General features: G+C 40.7%; 1 protein-coding gene across 1 annotated transcript; it reads left to right on the top strand.

The window, feature by feature from the left end:
* Window positions 1-63: 63 nt before the first annotated feature.
* On the top strand, window positions 64-14,595 carry unc93b1 (unc-93 homolog B1, TLR signaling regulator). The gene is given in 15 exon segments (XM_061830733.1): window positions 64-82; window positions 995-1,133; window positions 4,781-4,897; window positions 5,033-5,174; window positions 5,248-5,401; window positions 5,483-5,644; window positions 6,643-6,772; window positions 7,364-7,457; window positions 7,859-7,983; window positions 8,804-8,909; window positions 8,912-8,985; window positions 10,006-10,279; window positions 10,373-10,494; window positions 11,551-11,673; window positions 13,391-14,595. Coding segments are annotated over 13 exon segments (1,869 nt in total). The 5' UTR covers window positions 64-82; window positions 995-1,133; window positions 4,781-4,789; the 3' UTR covers window positions 13,646-14,595.
* Window positions 14,596-20,350: the final 5,755 nt, after the last annotated feature.

Below are 20,350 nucleotides of genomic sequence, written 5' to 3'. Positions count from 1 at the left end.
ATCTTGACACTCCCAAAACAACCATGCCGACTTGTGCAGGACAGCCAGTTTCGTGGATGTGAGAAAACATTCCACAAGTAAGGTGGAAAGATTTACTTTAACACCGTTAACGTTCGTTTGTAAAGGGTTTATTTTCTGATGAGTTTATTCACTTGAACAAAGTTTTCTTGACGGTAGTACTGTTCACTCTCTGCTTCACCTTTATAGGATGACGGTTTTTCGCGAAAAAGTGATGTAAATATTTTCCCAAACTTCGTCAGTGGATAAGCAAGAAAACACATGTTCTGTGAGATTTTTGATAAATTTCATAATACAGAACTCTGCAAATTGAATTTGATTTTCAAATGCGAGGAAACAAGTTTAAATTTTGTCCAAAATAGGACGTTGCAGGGACAACAAACAATGCGTTTAGCATGCATTTCCCCGTTGCGAGTCCTTATTTCCAAAAATATATCCAACTGATTGACTTAAAATTGAATGTTTTATGACAAAAAAAAAATGCTTAGTTTTTTGCTGTTATGATGATAGTGCTTCACAGCATATTTTGGGAAAAGTTAACGTCACGGAAATTGGTCGTAGGTAATGTACAACATTTCTTGGTAGTCACGGTGTTATACGTCTTTCCTTTGCACTTAGCCTATTTTGGCTTACCAAGTCGAATTAAAAAAATCCTTCATGTTACCAGAACTGAAAAAATATAAAGATCACGCGACCAGTTTTAATTCTACGTGCCAAAATTTGAGAAAAAAAAAAACCACCAGAAACCAACCTGTAAACTATATTTTGAGAGTACCAAGATGGCAGCCAATTGGCTTCAACCAATAGACAAAACGCTCGATGCATATGCGCTATCCACTTTTTTTTATTTTATTTTTTTTTAAGATTAGTGATGTGCGCCTGTACCTTTAAGACAAACGCGAGCTGATGGGGAGGAACTGAAGCAAAGTGACTTACTTTCTGTTCCCCTCGAAACTCCCCATTTATTTGATACCAGTACTCGCGCATTGGAAAAGGAAAGTCGAAAACGCCTACGTATGGCCAGAGGCTCAGTGCTGGTGCTTTGAGTACCACAGGTGGACACTGGACGACCCTCTCTCACCCTCCGTAAACACGACACGAGTGTGTCAGATGTGGTAAGTGGCTTTTACTCTGTTGCAAGTTTCAACAATTCTCCGTGTTAGCGAATATCTGGATTTGAAAGAATAAAAACGCGTACATGAATGCTTATCTTGAACGCAACCAATTTCCATTTTAGAGACAATACGAAACAGTTTATGCTAAATCAAAGGTAACGTTGGTGATTAAAAGATGAACTAGTCATAACAGTGGTATGCTTTTTGTTGCCTTACCAAGTTTAGATGTTTGAAATTTCAGTAGCGCCGTGTTGTAGGCACTGTTATCAACGTTAACGACAAAGAAATAACATAATGTTGAGAATTTGAGCGTTTGCAGCCGTTTTGAGTGAAGCCACTGCCTAGACTAGAGAATAACGCAATTCGTTACAATGGGGAAGTTGCATAGAGAAGTAAGAATAAACTTGAATGACTAGGAAGGTAGACTAATATGGAAGTAAATATATGCCACCATATTTATTCTGAATTTGATTTGATTTTAAAATGCCACTGAAAATTTTATGTAGTAAAATTCATATTTTTATTTCAAAGTGATCACATTTTCAATAAGTTTAACTTTTCAATGTTAACAAATTCGCCATATAAAAAACATGAACCTTTAAAATTCAACCGCAATATTTTCAGTCTCCTGAGATTCAACTGGCTGTCTGAATTTCATCGTCTAAATTCAGTGTTTAGAAGGCAAGGTTACTTCAGGTCATAACCCAACACTCAGCCGATCCAGTTACGCTTTCTCGGTATGTGACGTCACGTGACTAAGAAAGCGTGAACGTGAATTTCACAACATAAAATTTTCAATTGCATTTTTAATTCAAATCCTGGTGGCACATATTTACTTCCACAGAATGAAAATTGTAATGCACAAAAAAGCATCAAACGCTCAGTCGGAAAATTTGTTCTGTATTAATCGCACTGCATACTCTCCATTAAATCTGAAGTCTTCATCTTCTCAAAGACCCAATTTGAACAATTGACCCCTCCGTACAGGGCACTTAACCACGCCTCCTGAAGTGACGTCACGCCACGTGCGCTGACGTCAGACAAACAATTAGGAAAAATATCGGCGCAGCAAGAAAGGAATAGTGTGAAACAGTCCGATTTACCGGCTGATTTCTCACTCGCATTCTTAGCTAACAGTGAAATATCGTTGAAAAGCAGACAGCAGGGTTCAAGTATTTCAGGGAGGGGTATTTCAATGGTATTTACATGCATATCGACGGAGAAACCATTGATATTAGTGCGACATCTTTCCAGAGTCAGAGGAAGACCGAGAAGCCACATAATATAATATATTATAACCCAAAGACGAATTCGTCATTGATAGTTTCCTATTTTCGTGTTACATATCACACTTGTGTGCAGAATCTGTATATGTATCTGTATAGCAGTTTGTGAACCACCGTATGAAGGAAAAGAAGGCGAGGCTTGATTTACGAGTTGTTTCTCTCGTTTTCTTTGTGTAACATCACGCGTTCCCCTCAATAATTATCCTTGAATTAGTGCCAAACCTACGTAAGTCCCGACCGAGTACGACAATCACTACTTTAGTGTCCTCAAACATCCTTCCTTCAGTCTTGGTGTCTGGGTGCACGTCGAAGGCTTTTAGGACTGCTAGTCCGGTTGAGCCTAGCTCACCGCCGAACAGAGACACGTTTGTGCAGTCAGATCATCGCAAAATATCGCTCAACACAGATCAAGTGTGTCAATCATTCACACTTAGCTATGTTATGCAAGCGAAGAACTGCTAATTCATTTATATGAGACATGTATTGAAAATCAAATATAGGGCTTACCTTCGTGCAAACATATCTGTTCCGGTTGATGGAATCAGTTGATCATGCGGTCTTCCTCAAAGTTTTATCCATCAAAGACATTTTTCGTACTCGGTCTTCTGTTCCGGTTGATTTGAGATGGATTCAGTTGATGATGCGGTCTTACACAAAGTTTGATCCATCGAAGACATTTTTCGTACTCGGTCTTCTGTTCCGGTTGATTTGAGATGGATTCAGTTGATGATGCGGTCTTACACAAAGTTTGATCCATCAAAGACATTTTTCGTACTGGGTCTTCGATTTTGGAAAGGGTACGAATTGAACTCCACCAATTAGCCTTTCAGGATACCTGTCGTCACTATTACAAAGTCCGTAACTACACCTCTTAACCATATCTATTTTTAAAGAACCCAAATACGCGATAAAACGCCAACAGAAGCTATACTGGACCATCCAGCCAGCGTTGTCTGAGATTTGAGTCCGAGATTATGCAGATCTCTGGCCTCTGATTGGGCAGTGACACGGATTGCGCAACATCCACGGAGGGGTCAATTGTACATGCTTTCATCCTCGTGGGAACTGTTTCAGCACCACTTACTGTGCACCAGTGCTCAAAGCAATGTCCATGCAGGCATGCATGAATGGGTTTTGTGTGGAAGGACTCGCTCAGAGCACTGACCTAAAACCAGTCAAACTCGCATGGAGTCCTGTTGATATTAATGGCAAGTTATCAGGTACCCACAAAACCCCCGCAGACTAACGGCAGCATGTTAGTCATCCCAGAGTAGTGTGATTTTTATTCAAAAAAAATTTCTACCCATATACTCTCTCGAGCCCTCGACATGAATGTCAAGACAACATGGTACTTTCAATCGCTCAGTATACTCTATGAAGGTCATATGAAATTGCTGGCATAAGGAGGTTATCAGATTATGTAATCAGTCATTGTTAACTAAGATAAAAACCTCAACTTGATTTGAAAATCGATTTAAAAACATACATTAATGATCATTCAAGGGAAAATTACATTTACAGTCATCTGTACTGTATCGACTACTGGATATGGGGCATTCCAGAATAGAACAATTTACACATTTTAAAATGCCTGACTTGTTCTAAAGTTTTTCTTGTTCTATTTACAATCATTAACAATAATAAAGTGTCATGTTTTTATTCACCCTGTGTTTGGGGCAGCCGTGTGGCGGATAGTCACAGACACTTGAAAAAAAATACTGAATAAAACATTGACTATCATAGCATCAAAACAAAAAAAACTACTTTATTTTATATAGTATTACTCTGGTTACGGGGGCACGGTGACCGCCTGGTTAGCACATCTGGCTCATAGTTCTGAAGACCAGACTTCAAATCCCGGGCCCGCCTGTGAGAAATTTCATAATCAACCTGTGTCTCCGTGGGTTTTCTCCAGATACCTCTTCTTCCTTCCCATGCCCAAAATATGCATTGGAGGTTGATTAAAGACTCTAAATGGCCCAAAGGTGTGAATGATTTTTTTTGTTTGTATGTGCCGGATAATTGCCTGGCGACCAGTCGAAGGTGTACCCCGCCTCTTGTCGACGATAGCGATGGGATTGACAATAGCTGGGATAGGCTACAGCACTCCCGTGACCCTCATGAGGATAAGTGGCTAAGAAAATGGACGGATGGATGAATGGATGGATGCTTCAGGACATACCTTATGCGTGTTTGGGTATTCTATCAATCTCTCAGATCGAAACGATGAAAAATGAATTACCCTGATATCAACTAAATGTTTGGGATTTCACACGGTATACACAGTACCTCTATTGTTAAATAAAGATGTTCATTTCCTAGATGAGATGAAATTGGTGTTGTACTCGTTCTGGTCACCAGATAGCGGCCATGAATGCGGAGGAGGAGTTCAAAGATCCGAATCAGATCGTACCGCTCGCTAATGGTGACGCAAATGAAATGCTGGCTGTGGGGGAAGAAAACAACATGCAGGGCCAGGTGAGCTTTCGAATGCGCAGTATTTTATAAAAATGAATCAGGCATTGGGTATGGGTAACTCATTCCTACTTGCAGGTGACATGATTCTACATTGACTCTTGTGATTTGCTCACATTTAACTACTGTTTCCCATAGATGGAGGAGTTTTTGGGTCCACAGGCAGAATACAACGAGGAGGAGGAAGAGAGAAAATACTACAGGAGGAAGCGGTTTGGAGTCATCAAGAATGTTCTTGCGGCCAGCATCGGAGCCATGATTATATACGGCGTGTACATGGGTGAGAAAGGAAGGCAGAATCTCCGAACACGGCCACAAATTCAATTGTATGATTCGCCGTGCGCATTCTGCAGGGTTACTACAGATGCAGCTGATCCTTCATTATGATATGACTTATCGGGAAGTCAAGTACAGCAACCTCGGTCTAGAGGACATTGATCGGAAAATGCTGAGGGGAATAAACGTCACACCCACACTAGGCCTGTTGTACACGCCCATTCTCATCAGGTAGACAAACACGCTCAACTATTCTTTAAATCAGACAATGGTATCTTCCTAAACCCTTATAACTTAATGTTGTGATCTAAGGTTTCTGGGAACAAAATGGATGATGTTTCTGGCTTCAGGAATCTATGCATTTTTTGTTTCTACCAATTACTGGGAGCGCTACTACACCTTGGTTCCATCTGCTGTTGCCATCGGTGTGGCCATTGTGCCACTCTGGGCCTCCCTCGGTAATTACATCACAAGGTGAGTGCGTGCAGAATCATAACATGCCAACATTTGCACAGCAAACTATTACCTCATAAAAATTATATTACTGAAATGAGATTTCGACATGCATTGTTTCGGATAGGTGGTTGCTGTATTGAAGCTAATTAAACTGAATATAATGTTGCAGCGGCAACATTGTCGACGGTAGCGATGGGATTGACGATAGCTGGGATAGGCTCCAGCACTCCCGCGACCCTCGTGAGGATAGGTGGCTAAAAAAATGGATGGATGCTTCAGGACAGTCCTTAGACCAATCGGATAAATTGACGGTAGAAAAAAACTTCACGCTTCACCTATCACCTGTGTTCTCTGACCTCTATAACACAAAAGATGGCGCAAATGGAAACCTATCCATTCCCGGCCGACAGAGCGCACCTTGTTACAAGCCTCACCGAGTACATTTGTATAGGAAATACCATTCAGTACACACATAGGCTGCAGTCGTGTGAAACCCGCAACTGCGCACATTGAAACCGACAATGAAACACAAGATATTTACAAAGAAAGACGGTATACAGAGAGCTTAACGCTAGCTCCGCTGCACTAATGCCGCCGTACTAATGCTAATGCTAGGGCCGGTTAAAAAAAAAACAACAACATACTGGTAAAACTCACTGAGACACGGCAGTCACACGATAGCACAGCGCTAACAGGGCTGGACTAGTAAAAGTCACTTCCTCGGCACATATATTCCACCGGTCACACTCTTACCTTTTCCGCTCGAGTGCCCCCCTGCGACTGTTAGAAAAAAACGCAGAAATTAATCGCATCACCGCATGAACCGCAGGGTTGAAAGCGTGTGGGGAAAAAAGTCGCGGCTTATAGGCCGGAAATTACAGTATGTATTATGTATGTTTTTGAATAGTGTTCATTATGGTGGTAATTGGTGTTAAAGGTTTGAGAAGCACTGTGTAAAAAAAAAAAAAAAAAAGAAGTTGTTTGTGACAAGTCATACTGTCACATCACACACACAGGATGGCACAGCAGTATTATGAATATGTCAACTATAAGGAAGAGCATGTACAGGAGCAGAAGAAGATTCCAAAGGGAGCGTGCCATAAATACATCATCATCTTCCAGGCCGTGTTCAGTGTCATCTTCCACGTGAGTCCATCCACCACTCACGGAACAACGGTTGAAATTTACTAGACATGCATAAAACCTAAACAACATTTCCAAGTTGACTCTGCTTCACTCCTGTGCAAATTACAGTATCATTACCAGCCAAGATAATAGCATGTTCAAACTTTGCAACCATTGCATAAAACAAAGCCGAAAACGTTTTTAAACGGTGAAAAGTAGAAGAAGAAAATCCAACTTAAAACCTTACAGATGAAAACATACTAGCGACCACGTTGATTGAGTGACAAATGAGTCTATTTGAACATAAAATGATGATGATGTATTCATGTACAGCAAATACTAAAACAGGCAACAACAACACAGCTCCAATCCATTCCCAATAATATTGTAAAAAATATTTTTTTTCCCCTGAAACGAAACACATTGAAATTTAAGATATTTCACCAATTTATGTTTCTGAGGATCAAAAATAAGTTATTCTTAACGAAAAAAGACATTTCTGGCAGATGTTTTTTTGGCAGATTGTATGTGTTATTGTTGACACTATATGATATTGATTGATATCAATAATCGAATGAGGCTAATGAGTGTCGTCCCTCTCTCTGTCAATAGCTGAGCTTCGTCTTTGCCGAGTTCCCCATGAGGCTCTTCCTCAACGGCTACATTCTTGATACTGCTCACGTTCTCTGCAACGTCAAAAGCTGTGGTAAAGTCACATTGCTCTACTCCACCCTCACTTATAACAGTGAGCTACTCATGTGAAGTGACATAAGAAATTACATACCAAAAATACCCGTGTGTGAACAAATAATAATAATCTGTATATATTTATGTGGACAATTGCAATACATTATACATTACAAGATGCATACTGTATAGGCATGTGCGGATGGGTTCGGTGTTGAAGAATCATTCCTCGCCTCATCCCAGTCGAACACATTTGGGATGAATGACAACTAATAATGTTTGTTCACTCACAGAACATTTTTGTGTACAATTTTAATTGAATTCAATGACTATATTTGTGTCTGCTTGTAGTTGTCACTGTATAGCATGCGAGAGCAGGTAGTCCAGCTGGTGTCAGTTAAATTTTGTGCTTCCCACCAGGGGCCGAAATCACTGGTGTGATACCGGGATTCAACACCACCGTGCTGAGAAGTCTACCGGAGTCGATGAAGCTAATCATATTGGAGAGCGTCCTCATGGGCTTTGCGTTCCTTTCAATGATCATCGTAAGAGCTTTGACTTGTGACACACTCAATAATTCCTTTTGTTTGAGTGGGTAATTGTTTTTTTCTAGTTATTTTTAATACTACAATAGGGGATCATGTAAAGGAAAAAACAAACTTTTAACTAAAGAATTATTGGCTCTTGGTGGCACAGTGGAACAACTAGTTAGAGCATTGGTGGCATCACGGTTCTGAGGACTGGGGTTCAATTCCCGGCCCGTGCGTAGGTTTCCTCCCACATCCCAAAAATGTGCATCGATTGGAGACTCTAAATTTCCCCAAGGTGTGATTGTGAGTCTCCATGTGCCCGGCGATTGGCTGGCAACCAGTTCAGGGTGTACCCCGCCTCCTGCCTGATGACAGCTGGGATAGGCTCCAGCACCCTTGTGAGAATAAGCAGCTCAGAAAATTGATGGATGGATTTATTTTTTTTAATAAACCAGATCTTTAGATCTATTTTTGCCTTAAAGCATAATGCTTTACTAGAACAAAATTTGGATTGGTCAATAATGACATGATGTTATTTGTTCTTCTTTGGGTCATACAGCAAATATGTATTACTTAAGGAAGTATGCCAATCTGTTTCGAAGTGCACACATTTATCTATAATTACACTATACTGTATACAGGAAATCACATTATTAAGAGTGTTGCATTTTGCTGCATGAATAATACATTTATGCAAGTAAAGGAGGTTTAATAGATTTAAACATCATTTACGGGAATATCAGTTGAATGCATTTTGATTGTTTCTGTCCTTTTCCCACTCATTTTTTTCAGTTTTCAAGTCTGAAATACTGTACAACTGTTTTTCCTCATTCAGTTTCTTGTGCTGTGTGGCGCCGCGTACCGCCCAACGGAGGAGATCGACCTCCGTAGTATTGGCTGGGGAAACATCTTCCAGCTTCCCTTCAAACATTTGAGGGACTACGACTGCGGCTTCTCTGCCCGTTCTTCATCTACAGTGGATTGGAAACGCTCTTCGCCATCACTGGACTCACCTTGGTACTCGGCCCCGTCACCCAGTTTTACTGCGAACTAATTTAGGTTATACAGTGGTACCTCGACTTAATAGTTTAAGTCGTTCCATGCTCGTAGTTCAAATCGCTTGGTTTTCAAACCGACTTTCATGATTGGAACAAAAGAAATGCTATTACGGTAATCCATTTCAACACCCTGAAAAACAACATTTTTGGGAACTTTTTTTTTTATTAAGTAAAATTGTACTGTAGTACCGCAGACTGTACGATGCCTCAGCTGGAAAGCATTGGTCTCACTCTTCTGAGGTCCCGGGTTCAACCTGGACCCACCTGTGTGGAGTTTGCATGTTCTCCCCGTGCCTGCGTGGGTTTTCTCCGGGCTCTCCGGTTTCCTCCCACATCCCAAAAACATGCAACATTAATTGGAGACTCTAAATTGCCCCGAGGTGTGATTGTGAGTGCACCTGTTGTCTTTCTCTATGTACCCTGTGATTGTCTGGTAGCCAGTTCAGGTTGTACCCCATCACCTGCCCGTTGACACCTGGGATACGACCCTTGTGAGGGTAAGCGGCGAAAAAAATGGATGGATGGAAAATAGTACCGTAAAGTATGGCACTTCAGAAAAACGTACAACTAACAACTGAAAAAATGTCTGTACACGTGCATGCTTAGGGCCGACGGTTAGAGAAGAGAAATTAGTCGAATACCTTCACCCCTCCCCCCAAAAAAGGTTCAACCACAAAACACAACAGACTGATTGTGAGGTAACCACTTGGACTGAGCGTGAGTTTGTTATGTTAGCTACTGCCATCTGGTGGCCAACTAGTGGTGCGTTGTCTTGAAACTCGCTTGCAAGTCAAGTTTTTGCTCATCGCTAAAAGCAAAATAATAATAATCATAAAATAATTACAGAGTCCTGGCCTATGACCTGAAAAAAAAGAACAGTTGTCAGTTTTGGTATTTGCAAGTCAAGGTCCCACTGTACTCGATGGAGCTGATACTCAGGTATATTTACTGTATTTATTAATTGTTTCTCTCCAAACAGTCCTATGGCGTATGTGCTTTGGGCCTACAAAAACTGTGGCTCTTGATTGTGGTCTATGGACTCTCCTGCTCCATCTTCTCTTCCCTGTCCCTTGGCCTCTTAAGACTCCCGCGGTGGGTGTGTCTGGCAGGAGGAGCTGCTGTGCAGTGGGTACTGTTGGTGGTACTCATGGTGTTTTGCCCAGTACCTCAAAACATGAAGTACGAGGGCCCTCTTCTGGTGATTTCTATCCTGTGGGGGCTTGGTACGGCCCTAAACAAGACCGGAGTCAGCAGTAAGTGGCACCTGAGATGTAGTTGTGTGTACATTGTCTATGTTTTACCACAAAGTACGTATCTTCTTGTGTGTGTGTGTGTCTGTGTTTCAGTCTTGCTTGGTATTTTGTATGCTGAGGAGAAAGAGCGTCTCGACTTTGTCTACACAATCTATCACTGGTTGCAGGCCATTGCCATCTTTGTAGTCTACCTATGGTCAGAGTTGCCGATGAGGGTACGTGACTGTTTAATAGTGGTGGGAACTACAAAATACTTTACTGTACTGAACTTTATTTCTTTCGTATTTATTGTCCTGATGATGAGCTATGAGATCTTGATTGATTGACTGAGTGATTTCTGAGAGCTGGGGGTCTGAAAGTATAGGGTGGGAAAAGCAGCAGCAGCCAGGAGGAATGTGAAATGGGTTTCCAGGTTTCGAGAAGTGACATATTGCGCACCCATGGTCGTCTTTGAGAGAATTGTTGTTGTTATCGTCTCTGTGCATCATCTTGAAAAAATTGAATTTCTTTCTTTCAAAAATTCTCCGTCCAGTCTGACCCCTTTCCCCCACAAATAGGGAATTTTGGTGAACGGTATTTTTTTTCATCAGAGTTACCAAGTCTACATAAATTAATTCCCACAGTTGTAATAAGAGTTAGTTTCGGTGGTGTTATAGACAAATGTGGTAAATGGTAGAAAAGGGAAATGAGTAATCTCTTGATTTCCAAATGAATAAATGTCTTAAACAGTTACAAGAATACTAAAAGTAGTGGTCGTACCACAGGTGGGGTGTTCTGTTTTCAAATTCTGTTCTGCCTGTATCCTGACGAGACATGATAAGGACGACGATAAATTCCACCCAGAATTCTTTGAAATCATTTCATTGGTTATCGATGCTGTGCTTTCTAAAAGTGCTGCCATGTGAAAGCCAGGCTAATAGTGGGGGGGGGGGGGGGTAATCACGTTGTCAGAAACACTATTTGGATCATCTAAATACCCTTTCTTTGCCTGTGTGGGGTTTCGAATTTGATGTTGTGTACCTACTGATCAGTTGGGAGGTTTTCAGCATTTACACACCATTTTTCCCAAATATGTTGCAGGCCATTTTCAAATATTTTTTTTTTTCACCCTCTAAAACCTTTTTGGCACGTCAACGGATAAAACAACACATTTAAAATCAATTTGTAAAATTTGTGCTGTATGAAGAGCCTGGATAAAACGCATTAAGAGTGGCATGTGCAGTAAATGAAATGTCTAATTTTAATACTTTCTTTCTCCTCACTCAATAAAGGCTAAACTCGCCATCCTGTTAGTGACTTTACTGCTAGCCTGCTACTGCTACTGGGTGATGGAGCGCCGCATAGCCAAGAAAGAGCGTCATAGGCTGCCCCGCATCCCTCGACCAAGGCACAAGGTGATCAGACCAGCTGTAAATCTCTTACACAGGAATGTAGTAAAATACAAGTTTTATTTTTTAACCAAAGAAAGGTTGACTGTTTCTGGGAAAAAAAAAAAAAGAAAGAATTCATGACAGTTTAAAGTTAAGTGATTCCAGACAGAAAGACCAAAGTGAGCTGGATAAAAAGTTGAACAATTTATTCAAAAACACAAAGACAAACAACGAGGTTGTTGAATGTTCAGCTCTCAGCTCTTCCCCCACGCAGCTGAAATTTATGGTCATATTCCTTTATGGTAGAGAGACTGCTTCCTGTCTTGACGTCAGCCAGTCACAGACCAATCCTAGCTTTGCCTCGGTGTCTGGGTATGTTCACAAATTCAGTCTGACGCTCTCACTGCTCCCTGAGACAAAGCAAAGCATTTTTTTAGTACAGCGTATTTCATACACAAGGCAACTCAATGTGTTATACATTATTAAAAGGACTTTAACCCTCTCTGGACCAAATAACATTTTGCAGAGAGAAAAATCTGATACTTTCAGAAAATTATACTCTGGACTTGAAATTTTCGATTATATTAAACCTGTTGCAAATTTGGAACCCCTGCCTGGTAAGGGTTAAAATGAAGAAAACTAAACAGCTCATAAACATGTAAAAGAAAGAGAAAAATTAAAATACAGCGGTACCGCTATTTACGAACATCTCGTGGGACAAAAAAGTCACCTATTCAGAAAAATATCGTCTCTAGTTACGAAGGAAATTCAGGATACCAAAGGAAAAAATAGCCGCTGGATTCGCAGCCCTCAAACTCCCCCGAATGTAAACATCCTGTATCTTGGTTTCAAAGTGGCACGATAGAGCTGCTTCCCCATTGGCTATTGCCGTAGCATCTACCTGGCATCCCATTGGCTCGGGGGGGGGGATGTACATCTTTACCCATGATGCTTTGCGTTCTCTTGGAGACTCGGGTGTCACCGAATCACGCTAGCGCACATTGGAAAAGTACAACTTTTTTGTGAGTTTTTTGTTTGTTTTTTGCAAGTTTATTCATCTTTCATCAGCATGGGACACAGGAAACTTTAGTGGAATTAGGTGGTACTGTGTTTATACATCCGTACGTATGTTTTCTCTCAGCTGTCAAAACGTTTGCCTCCTCCGTCCCTCACGATGCCTTTTACTTGTCACTCACCCTTCTCTTCACGTAGTCACCCCACACCAAATCTAAATGAACATATATTATTTTAATCATTCTTTACATTATGTGCATTGAATGCTTATTTTTGGCAGGGGTGGACTTGGAACTGATTAGGCAATTTATATGTAGAATGAGCTTCTACTTACGAAAAATTCACGTTACAAAATGGGATGGATTAATTTCGTAAGTAGAGGTACTTTTAAATCAGCGCGTCCGCCATATTGAATATGTCAATTATGCCTGTACCAAATGGCAGACTCCAATAACACTCCGAATTTCTGAATGTTCCTGGGCATAGAGATCGCGCCTGGAATGATGTTCCCAATGTATTCTCGCCAAACGTTTTATGTGCGTGACTAAAGCTAATGTACCTACAAGTGTACCTACAGCATAACGCCGCTACTATATGTGTTTGTGAGAGGAGCTGGGTGTGTATCCGGAGCGGAGTGTAGCAAACGAAATGTGTACGCGGTGTTGTGTAATCGTGCAGACTAATTTCTATCATTATACAGCAGGAATGATTTGCTTTGTGTCTGTAGGTCAAAGGTTATCGCTACCTGGAAGAAGGCAACTCCGATGAGTCAGATTCGGAGAGAAGCGAGGAGGATGACGAAAAAGATGAAGAGGAGCAACTGGTGAATGAGTGTGGCGCGGAGGACATGGAGGCCGAATGCCAGGATGCTGGAGCCCAGGGAGCTGACTCACTCAGGGCCAGGAGGAAGAGGCCTGAGAGTCACCAGCACGGGGAGGAGGACGGCCATGTGATGGAGGGCCACAGGGGTGAAGAAAGCTAAATTAGGAGAAAAAGCAGCCGGAGGAGCAAGTGATTTGCCATTTCTTCATTTATAAAATCACCCATAGCTTTCCATTAATGACCTATTAGTTGTTTATTCTAAGCTATATTTAGACTCAGAGCGGTGATTCAGATGAAAAGGTTGGGGAAATGTGGAAGCTATTATATATATGTACAGACCCTTTCTATACCTTTCTGCACTGAAAATATATTTTTGTTGTGTGATTCTTGATGGAGTCCTTTTTTTATATGGCCTGGATGGCCCCAGGCTGGGGTCATGGCATGTGAAAGTCAATTACAACAGGGAACAATGGGTTAAGATGACTGGTTAGGGCACTGGTCCTCACAGTTCTGAGAACCAGGTTTCAAATCCCAGCCCCACCTGTGTAGAGTTTGGGATATTTTCCACGTGCCTGTGTGGGTTTTCTCCGGGCACTCCGGTTTTCCTCCCACATCCCAAAAACACGCATTAATTGGAGACTTTAAATCGCCCCAAGGTGTGATTGTTAATTGTAGTTGTTTGTTCTTTTAGTTTGGCCTGTTTTTTGGACATTCCTTCTTGTGCCATCCTTGTGCTCAGTCAACCCTGAGCTCCTCTTGTGCTTTTCTCAACTATGCCTCGTCTTTTCATGAATTACAGTACATCTAGCAGTTGACTTTTTTTTGGCATGTTGGTTAGTTTCCTGTTGGCCTTTTCACCGTTTTATTCCCATTACTGCGTTTTTTTTTTTTTTTTTGGGGTTACCGTCTTCTGTGATTCTCAAACCTTTGGCCTATTAAAAACATTTAGAGTTTTCCTGCCTGGCTTCTGCATTTGATTCCATGCCAACACTGTACCAAAGTACCAAATGTGATAGTGTTTTAATGTGCTCTATCATTTTTTCTTTAATTTGCCTTTTAAAAAGTAACTGCAACTGCTAAATACAGTAAATAAATAAATACCTGCCTGGATGTTGAGAGTTACAGTTGGAGAACATTGTTCACTTTCTTTTTGATGTATTTTCAATGTTTTCTTCCTTCTTCCTGCTTGATGACTGTAAATTTTCCAGAGATTTGAATGCAACTGAATGTATGTGTGGGCCATGATCAATTGGAATCAGCTCCAAACTCACCTGGAACCTGAATGATGACGAGCACGGAAAAAAAAAAAAAAAAAAATTCAGTATACCGAAATGAGAAGGATTCTGGAATCTTAGTAGCTTTTAGACATGTTTAAACAGGTTCAACTAGCTTAAGTCAAAGTAATCTTATAATGTAAATGCTTAAAAAAAATTACACAAAAATTTTTAAATCGTTAAAAAAAAAAACAAACAAAAAGCTAAATAACTCAAGCAAAAATAAATCAATATTACTTGTACTAAAAATACTTTTTGCTTGTGATGATGACTTTCTTCATTTCCTTTTTGGCACTAACCCCTTGAGTTTTTACAGTATAACTGGACAGTGCTGCACTGTACATGGAAGGTGTTTAAATCTTTATCTTATACTTTTACTACCAAGTACTTGTTTATACTTTTGTTTTTCATTCAGGGGAACAGTGGGGTGTCTGGTTACAGTATGAGCCTCACAGTTCTGAGGTCCCGGGTTCGATCCTGGACCTGCCTGTGTGGAGTTTGCATGTTCCTCCCGTGCCTGCGTGCGTTTTCTCCGGGCAGTCCGGTTTCCATGTGTTTGATGGCTTTTCAGTGGGATTTTTCATTTTCAATGACTTGGAATCCCATTTGATAATGTGAGCACTGGCTATAGTTGTAGAGTTGTTGTTGTTGTTTTTTTTTTTTTAAAGGCAGATAGATAATCAGGTTTTGTGTTTTAGAGTTCAGAGAAAATAACGGACAGTTTAAAAGAATGTATCTTGGTAAAAACTGCAAAAGATCAATCTCAAAAGTAATTTGGGTCACTTGGGTTTGGGTTGTCCAATGGCACAGTGGATCACCTGGTAAAGCGTTGGCCTCACAGTTCTGAGGTCCCTGGTTCAATTCTGGACCCACCTGAGTGGAGTTTGCATGTTCTCCCTGTGCCTGCGTGGGTTTCCACCGGCTACTCGGTTCCTCCCACATTCCAAAAAACATGCAACATTAATTAGACCCTCTAAATTGCCCTAAGGTGTGATTGTGAGTGTGACCGTAGTCTGTCTCTATGTGCACTGCGATTGGCTGTCAACCAGTTCAGGGTGTACCCCGCATCATACCCAATGATAGCTTGGATAGGATCCAGCACTCCCCGCAACCCTCGTGAGGACAAGCGGTGAAGAAAATAATGGATGGAAGTGTTGCAGTGGATGCCTCAAAATGTTGAATTTCATTTTGAACTAATAATGTCATTAATTGTACTGAAGATGTTTATCTTATAGCATTGTGATCGAGGCCATGTGTATTCCAACTTAGAATGTACAAAATTCATTTTGTTTTGGTGTCGTTGGAGAGGAACTGAGACTGTAGCCAAGGATCCTTATAATAGGTACTATTGAGCCTTGATTTAGGGATTGGATTTTTCCCAATGTTGGACATAAAAGGGGCTGTAACATTTAGGCCACAAAGTCATGACCAACATCATTTCCTCATGATAATTTTAAAACTACTGCTCTTTCCCAAGTTACATTTCATGTGGGTGTGCATAGCAATGGCATCATTATGTGCTCAGTCACTTTCAGGTTGTTTCCCTTCACGATTCCCACCAAAGTGCGTATACAGTATACGGTGTACGTGCAGTACATCGTGAATACTGGAGAATGTTTCTCATGTCATTCAGTGGGACATTAAGGGGCTGTAACGTGGAATTCGTGCACATATTACACCTTCTATGAAAGGATTAGATTTCATTGTCATTTACTCTCTTGAGCGAGAGAGACTGAATGAAGTGATCAATTAATGTTTTTTTTTTTTTTTTTTTTTTTACAGTGAGTTGCTTTAAAAGCCTCAGCAGTCCATCCACTGATTGCTATCAGAGGAAGCGATGAAAGCGCAGTCGGTGAAGGAACACGCATCGCTTTTTTTTTTCTTTACCTCTAACGTCAGTTTGCTTTTTTATGCATGTATTTTTAATACAGCAGTAATAAAATAAAGGGAACACTTAAACAATGCGGCCTAGCTATATAAAAAAATGAAATATTGGTGTTAAAACTCTAATTGGGATTTCTTGAGAACAAAATGGGAATGATGATGTTAGAATGAATTGATTTGAATAGCTAATCTTTATTTTAATGCATTATTTTAGAATAGTGACTGCATCAACTTCATGGCTTGTAAACATGTCCTACAATGAAGCTCTCGCCAATCACTGTAGCAGTGCTGTCAGTGTCAGCAGAGGAGTAGGAAAGTAGAGGGTGAAAAGACCAAGAAGTGAGTATAAAAGCAGTTGAAACTGTAAACTATATTAAATGTTGATCATTGTTATCAATTGCAGTAAAGGTTTTGAGAAAATTGTTATATAATAATAACAAAGAAGGATTTTAAGTGCTTGATCTAGCTCAGGAAAGGGCAGATTTTCTCCAATTTAAACTTTTTCGTGAAAGATCAACATTTAAAATTTAAATATTTTTATCTTCCAAGTGTGGCAACAAAGATATAAAAATTAAGACAATAAATCAAATCACAGACATGCGTTACCCCTGATCACTTACAAAATTGAGCTCTTTTGTGTTAAGACGGTAGTTCCAACCATGCAGTATTATGTGACTTATGAGGCATTTTGTTCCACAATAAAAATAATAATTAAGGGTATTGGACTTTGAGGTTACACTGTAGGTACTTCAAGTTAATATCTTTTCCATCCTCCATTCATTGTTACAAGCAGTTCTTAGTTCATTTGTGAACGGAAGTCATTACGAGAGAATGAAAACATTGTGACAGAAGTGCATCCTTCACACTCTTAGTGTTTTTCCTCACTTCTCGTTGTTCTTGACCACTTCCTATTTTTTGGTTTATTCATGTGACTCTCAATGGTGCGGTAAGTTCAATGCTTGGGGGTGGGAGGAAGAAACCCTGTAACCAGAGTAAAGATCAAATCCTAAGTCTTAGTCCTTAAGTCTCAAGCAAGTCCCGAGTCCCCCTGCCGCCGCCATTTACTTTGCCCACAGCGTTTACATGTTTCAGTGTGTTGAACCAGTGTCACAGCACCCTCAGGGGTCAAGCAGAATGTATTTTGCCTGTGGTCGTGACTCCTTTGTCCAACCCCCCGCAATCATGACGTACTTTATGCCACTACTTCACTCCTCCATGTCTCATTAGCCACACTATATTTTTAATCATATTTTCAAGCTGTAACAATAAGAACACAAGTGTGTTATGTCCATCTATCTATCTATCTATCTATCTATCTATCTATCTATCTATCTATCTATCTATCTATCTATCTATCTATCTATCTATCTATCTATCTATCTATCTATCTATCTATCTATCTATCTATCTATCTATCTATCTGTCTGTCTATCTATCTATCTTTCTATCCACCCATCTGGCTCCTCTCAATGCGGAGGAGCAGCCACTCGACTCTGAGACACTCCCAAATGACTGAGCTCCTCATCCTACAGGAGAGCTCACACACCCTGTAAAGAAAACTGATTTCGGCCTCTTGTGTCTATGATTTTATTATTTCAGTTGAGATAGGCTGAGATGGAAAAAGATGACACGGTGTGGCGACCCCTAACGGGACAAGTCGGAAGGAAAAAAAGAAGATGAAAAAGTCACAACCCACAGCTGTAGGTGGGAACGTATAATCAACAGGTAAACCGAGAGCTTTGCCTGTCTTCTCTGCTCTTTCCTCTTCTCTTCTGTCACTTGTGAACAAGACCCTAAGATACTTGAACTCATCCATTTGGGGCAGGATCAAATCCCCAATGCGTACCATGGAGTACCGTGGTGTCAGACTTGGAGGTGCTGATTCTCCTTCCAACCGCTTCACACTGGACTTGCAAACCAGTCAGAGTGGAAGATTTCAGCTTGATCAAGCAAACAGAACCAAGTAATCTGAAAAAAGCCGAGACCAAATCAAACTGGACACACGCTTTGACTTGGCCGCACCCAGAAATTCTGTCATGACTAAAATCTGTGACAAAAGGGCATCTTTGACAGGGTTCAACCCTCACTGGGGGGAAAAAAATCCAACTTTCATTTCACATGACACGCGACGTGACCTTCGCAGCTGTGTTCTTAACTGGACTGTTCATCTCTGACTGACTGACTTCATTTAAGTGCTGTCATCCACTGTGATAATGAGAAGATGGTTCCGGCAAACAATGTGAGCCTCCAGAGGTGGAGTAACCACATTATTGCTTCTCATCGCTTATTGCTTTCACTGTTAATGTTTGCCTTTGTGACTCAAGAACTGCATCACTGCAAGCTATAAAACAATTACAAAAGATTTTTGAATGTGAGGCTGAAAATAAGGGTTTAAAATTGCAAGCGGGGAGGAGCTTTGAAAGATGCTATTTTTGGCCCTAAATGTGTGGTTAAATGAGCGAACCAAAGCATGAGAAACAACTGGCATGATCCAGGGCCGTTTTAGACCGCTGCAAAGTACAATCTGAACAATAAGCATATCATGAAACTAATATTTTCTTGACAGTGACAACAGACACCTTGAAGGGTGGTTCGACCCTCAGAATGGACCTTTGCGACTTGTCAATCACTTGTACAATAACAGCCAATCAGATAGCTGCATTGCCTTCACCCCCTGGCTTGACACGCCCCTCTCGCCGTATTGTCCCGCAAGCAATGCTGGTTGTCAGTAACGTGTGCTTGGAAAAGTTCATGTTACGAGCAAAATGGTCCTCAGATGTGCTTGGGGAACATGCAATTCTGATGCAAGATATCCTGCTAGGTTACAAGGGGCCCGGTTGATTCATTTTTCAAAGCATAAAAAACACAGTTGAAGAAGTGTCTACGATGGATTAAGGCTTGTGGAAGAGCGCACGTACAACTAAATGGGAACAATATTAACAAATTCAAGGCTGTATGTTCAAAGGTAAGTGAGGGAGAAGTTTCTTCTCTGAATTTAAGTGAATTTTTATCAGTGCTCTATACATTGCAGGAGAACAACTTTCACTTTGTTGGTGTATCACTGACCTGCTGAATGAAGTGTGTCATGTTTTATGCCAAAGAGTCGGGTTAGGGATATGTAAATGTGCGATGTCATGCAAGAGAAATGTCTATTTGCCTATTTGTATTGCATCAGACTTTTACGACAGAGCACTGGCTTCGATTACGAGCCAAGTCAAACTTTTTCATCTGGTGACTATGGTACTGACTGAGTTAATGACCATTATTTAAATGTAGAAATTTGAACCTAAATGACACATAAAAACTACAATGATAATACTCATGATCTTTCCAACTAAAAATTACTCACCCTGATTTACATGCGCAGTACGATTCCACAATTTTATCCTGTTGGATTTGAATATGAAGTTTGTGAGTCGTCAAACCTTTTTTGCATCGATCGTCAACATTTCGCTGTAACTCTGACAATGCGTCCTGCTCCGTCCAAAATCTTAATTCTGTGTACATATCCTTGCGTGAAATAGTTGAGACCTCTCTGTAGAACTCTCTTGGACAAGTCTAACGCATTTGGCAAAAAACATACCACCATATTATCTGGAATATGTGTTAGAGAATCGACTTCAAGCCTGTTCTGTTCAGTCGCCATTTTGGAAGCTTGTGGGACAGGGCAAATGTAGCTAAGGGGGGCGGCGGTTAAGATCGCCAGT

The sequence above is a fragment of the Syngnathoides biaculeatus genome, chromosome 9 (genome assembly GCF_019802595.1).
Source record: "Syngnathoides biaculeatus isolate LvHL_M chromosome 9, ASM1980259v1, whole genome shotgun sequence".
Classification (NCBI taxonomy): domain Eukaryota; kingdom Metazoa; phylum Chordata; class Actinopteri; order Syngnathiformes; family Syngnathidae; genus Syngnathoides; species Syngnathoides biaculeatus.
This window is presented reverse-complemented; position numbering and strand designations above follow the sequence as displayed.